Source organism: Chrysochloris asiatica, unplaced genomic scaffold (genome assembly GCF_000296735.1).
Source record: "Chrysochloris asiatica unplaced genomic scaffold, ChrAsi1.0 scaffold00096, whole genome shotgun sequence".
Taxonomy (NCBI): Eukaryota; Metazoa; Chordata; class Mammalia; order Afrosoricida; family Chrysochloridae; genus Chrysochloris; species Chrysochloris asiatica.
The window spans coordinates 2,144,790-2,150,120 of record NW_006408614.1 but is presented as its reverse complement, the minus strand read 5'-3'; the positions used below and the strand labels follow the sequence as shown (position 1 = coordinate 2,150,120).

Below are 5,331 nucleotides of genomic sequence, written 5' to 3'. Positions count from 1 at the left end.
TTGTACACCACTTTTGGGACAGGAACCAAGTTCCTATAAATTATTACATATGTCTGAGTGTTAAAAAAAAAAAAAAAAAAAAAAATCAAATGGAGAAAATATAAATACAGGACTTCTAAATTACCGAAGAGCCCTAGAAAGTAAGTTTATGGATAATGCAGGCTGTCAGATAAGGTCTCTTCTCAAGTGAAGTTTCAGAACATCTCTGGTAGTGTAGTGGTTAAGAATTGGGCTGCTAACCTCAAGGTCAGCAGTTTGAACTACCAGCTGTTTTGTGGGAGAAAGATGAGGTGTTCTGCTCCTGTAAAGATTTACAGCCTTGGAAACCCTGTACAGGGTAACTATGAGTCGGAACTGACTCCACGGCACATAACCACCATATATTTATATTAAAGGAAACAAAGTAAGTCCTTCCTCCTTAAAAAATAGTTAATTTGTGCATCTGATTTCCTCACTCTCGTTTGCATGCACAGTGGTGGTGGTTGTTAGGTGCTGTTGAGTTGGTTCTGACTCATAGCAACCCTATGCACAACAGAAAGAAACACAGTCCAGTTCTGCACCAACCTCAATCCACTGCTGCTGTCACCACGTCAATGAGCAGTAAGAAGGAGACATTTCAAAGCATCAAAGCAAGTTCAAAGGTAAAGGATGCGTAGCCCTTTAAGAGCCAGGCCAAATTATTTTAGGAATAGTCTTAGTTGGTGCCGTTTGGTCATTGTGTTGATTGGACAGTCTGCCCTTTCCTTAAGACTGATTCAGAGAGTCCCCAGGAAGCCAGGTAAGAGGCTCTTCCTGCTGTCAACTTGGTTATAGTTCAACAGATGAGCTTCTCTGTATCACCCAGAAAGCCTACTGCTAAAATTAACTCAAGTTCCAACACTCTGGAAATGAAAAAAATTTTTTTAAGAAACTGAAAGCTGTTGGAGAAAGAATCTGCAAGAAAAATAGCAAGCATCCGCTCCCCAAATAACAAGGTACTAATTGCCTGTAGGTTTGATATTCTCAGATCTAAGTATTTTAAGCTGACTCCTGGTGTGGCTCAGTTGGATCAACACTGGACTTCAAACTAGAAGGTTGGTAGTTCAAACCCACCAGCTGTTCTTCAGAAATCCTATACAGGGTCGCTATGAGTTGGAACCTACTAGACAGCACTTAACACCACCACCAACAATTGAGATGAAATTCTGAGTCAATGCTCTTCTTTACACTTTAAATTTTAGTTGATCCTTTATTGCATGAATTCCTATAAGACATTACATTTATAGACAGCACACCTGATTCTGAGCTAGCCTGCCTCTTGTGCCATTCACTTCTACTCCAATGGGCATCATGGAAGACAGTTCTTTCAGTGAGAAGCAGAAATGTCTCTGGTGATGTCTAATTTTTCTCAAAATTTTCACCTAACAGGAATATTGACAGAAATACCCACAGAGGCCCCTGAGACAACAAGTTGCATTCTGAAGTCTGAATCTAGAATATGAAACCATAAGGTAGCTTGGGGCTAACTTACTAGGTTATGGATTTATAAGCTTCACTTACTGTAAACAATTGATTGGTGATGAAGCCACGGTCCCGGAGAATGTGGAGGAAAGGAAACGTCTTATTTATAGCACTTGAAATCTCCACCTTGTGTTTTTTGTAGTGACTGAGTAAAGTCTCAACGAGAAGTCTCTCTTCTATGTTGTAGTCTTCAATGGACAACCTGGGAAGATTTAAATGGAATTTTGATTAATTGCTAGAGATTGAAGATTTGAGAGTGAGAAACTTCTGGAGGTTATAGGCTCAGGCAGTGGGGTTTTACAATCAGGAGCCCCACTCTGTTCTCAAGAGTTGAGAATGAGTCCCTCCTGAATTTGGCTGAAGAAGGGGAGAGCAATTATTGTGAAATATACTCAGAGCAGTCTTTATAACAAAGATCTGCTGCCCTGTGAATGAGACTTTACCAGAGCCTCATCCACCTGTGGGAAGAGTGTTTCTACTATTCCATCTCCTTCTACCCTTTCTGGCTCACCTAGGACCCTGGGAAAGTTAAGAAACACAAATATCACAGCTATTACAGCCCAGAGACCTCGGTCGACTCAAAGACTGAGGTTAAATCACAAGATCATAGAATGCTTTGCCTACCCCAACTCTTTGCAACCACAACAGGGGTCCATAATAATAACAGTGACTATAGTTGAAAGAACCGAAGTACATAGACTCTGAGAAGAAACTCTTATGGAAGCCAAAGTCAGTAAGTAAGACAGAATAAGGACACTAGAGAAATTTGAAGATTATGGCAAGTACAGCTTCAGTAGACATTAAACACAATGCAACTCCTAGCCAGATTAACCTCAAACCTAACATGAAAAAGCTTATTTACCTCAGTTCCTATTATCCCAATACGAGGGGGCTTCAAAACTTGGTGGAGAAATTCTGTTATCTGTTCATTTCATTTTTCCATGAACTTTTAGAAGCTTCCTTATCTTGTATCTTGCTATCACCAAAAAAATTAAAAAGCATGCTTAAATACAAAACCCAAAACAGTCTAACAGGATGAAGAAAACATTGAAACCAGACTTAAATATGACAAGGATTATGGAATTCCTCAGTCATAGAATTTAAAATAACCACGCTTTAAGTTTAAACCAAATGGTTTAAACTTAGGAAAGGTAAGCAACAGGACTGTTGTATTCGTTCATCACACTTATTCAACCTGTATGCTGAGCAAATTACCTAAGAAGCTGTATTATATGGAGAAAAATGTGGCATCAGGATTGGAGGAAGACTCATTAACAACCTGCAATATGCAGATGATACAACCTTGCTTGCTGAAAATGAAGAGGACTTAAAATACTTACTGATGAAGATCAAAGAGCACAGCCTTCAATATGGATTGCATCTCAGTGTCAAGAAAACAAAAATCTTTACCACTGGCCCAATAAACAACAGTCATATAAATGAAGAAAAGATTGAAGTTGTCAAAGACTTAATTTTGCTTGGATCAACCCAAAACATTCAAGGAAGCAGCAGTCAAGAAATCAAATGATGCATTGCATTGGGTAAATCTCCTGCACAAGACCTCTTTTAAGTGTTGAAGAGCAAAGACGTCAGTTTGAAGATTAAGGTATGCCTGATTCAAGCCATGGTATTTTCAATAACCTCATATGCATGTGAAAGTTGAACAGTGAATAAGGAAGACCGTAGAAGAATTGATGCTTTTGAGTTATGGTGTTGGAGGAGAATATTGAAAGTATAATGGACTGTCCCAAGAACAAATAAATCTGTGCAGGAAGAAGTGCAGCCAGAGTGTCCCTTGGAGGCCAGAATGGCCAAACTTTGTCTCTCATACTTCATATATCAGGAGGGGCTAGTCACTGGAGAAAAGTATCATGTTTGGTAAGATGGCGGTTCAGAGAAAAAGAGGAAGACCTCCAGCAAGATGGATTGGCACAATGGCCGCATCAATGGGCTCAAATGTAGCAATGATTATGAGGTTGGCCCGGGACCAGGCAGTGTTTTGTCTGTTGTGCATAAGGCCATTGACTTGATGTCATCTAACAACAACAACAAAGTGTTCGGACTTCTTATGCAGAAAAACTAGACAACATTCCAGAACAGAAGGGTAATATAAATAGAGGGATGGAAACTCTGATAAAGGACACTAAAGAAATCAAGAAATAAAAATCATAACAGAAAATAAGAGTGCCTTTGATGGGTTCCTCGGTATAGTGTTACAGCTGAAGAAACAATCAGTAAACTTGAAGATAGGCCAGAAGAAAGTTTTTCCCATTTCTCCTGCTCATTTTTCAACAGCAAGGTCTGTCCTATAAGAATCTCATTAAAAAGCCTATGCCATCCAACCTATAACTCTGGTCTTGCCCCTTCAAACTTCTTTTTGTCCCCCAAACTCAAAGAACTTTAAAAAGGAACATGGTTTGAGTACCTTGATGCTGCCAAAATTGTTGTTTTGGTGTGGTGTAAATCAAATAGTGCAGAATTCTTCTAAGAAGTGTTGTTGTTGTTGTTGTTAGGTGCCATTTAATCAGTACTAACTCATAGCAACCCTATGTCCAACAGAATGAAACACTGCCTGGTCCTGGGCCAACCTCACACTTGAGCCCATTGATGCTGCCACCTGGCCAATCCATCTCTCTGGGGGTCTTCCTCTTTTCCTCTGACCCTCCACCTTACCAAACATGATATCCTTCTCCAGCAACTGGTCCCTCCTGACAATATGCCCAAAGTATGAGAGACCAAGTTTGCCCATCCTGGACTCCAAGGAAAACTCTGTCTGTACTTCTTTTAACATGGAAACACTGCTTTCAGAAGTGTATAGATCTAGGATACATGGAGAGACAATAGCTTCACATTATGATCTTTTTGTTTATTTTTTTAAAAGTTTCTATGATGTAATATCAATACTTTCTGGCTTACTCTGATATTTTGTCTACAAGAAACCCACTTTTAGTATGACTCATATGTTAAAAGTAAAGTGATAGAGAAATAAATACTACTTTGTTGTTGTTGTTAGGTGCCATTGAGCTGGTATTAACTCCTAGCAACCCTATGCATAACAGAACAAAACACTGCCTGGTCCCACACCAACTTGACAATTGTTGCTAAAGCTGAGTCCACTGCTGCTTCCACTGTGCTAATCCATCTTGTTGGGAGTCTTCTTCTTCATCTCTAACCCTCCACTTTACCAAACATGATATACTTATCCAAGGACTGGTGCCTTCTGGGAATATGTCCGAAGTATGAGAGACGAAGTCTGGTCATCCTGGCTTCCAAGGAACATTCTGGCTGTACTTCTTCCAACACAGATTGGTTTGTTCTTTTGGCAGTCATGGTACTTTTAAGTCAAATGCATCAATTGTTCTATGGTCTTCTTTATTCATGTTATTGAAAATATCATGGGTTGAATCAGGTGCACCTTAGTCCTCAAACTGATAATTTTTACACACATCTTTCCTAATTCAGTGTTCCCTAGTTCTGATTGAATAACTGCTTCTTGGTCTATGTACAGGTTCCTCATGAACACAATTATGTGATCCAGAATCCTCATTCACTGCAATGTTGTCTATAGCCTGTCATTATTCACACAATCGAAAGCCTTTGTTTAGTAAATAAATGATAGGTAAACATCTTTCTGTTATTCTCGGCTTTTAACCAAGGTTCATTTAACGTCAGCAATAATATCGCTTATTCCACGTCCTCTTCTGATTCTGGCTTGTTGTTGTTGTTGTCAGGTTCCATCGAGTCGGAACCGACTCATAGCGACCCCATGCACAGCAGAACGAAACAATGCTCGATCCTGGGCCAACCTCACCACCGCTGCCACCCCCGAGT

The 5,331-nt window shown here is 39.8% G+C and overlaps 1 protein-coding gene across 1 annotated transcript in view; it reads right to left on the bottom strand.

Annotated features, from left to right (window-relative positions):
* SP100 (SP100 nuclear antigen) overlaps positions 1–5,331 on the bottom strand; it is a 56,653-nt gene that overhangs the window by 18,029 nt on the left and 33,293 nt on the right. The window contains exon 4 of the mRNA XM_006866796.1: positions 1,540–1,702. Coding sequence (XP_006866858.1) covers positions 1,540–1,702 — 163 coding nt within the window. The remainder of the gene's footprint in view (positions 1–1,539; positions 1,703–5,331) is intronic.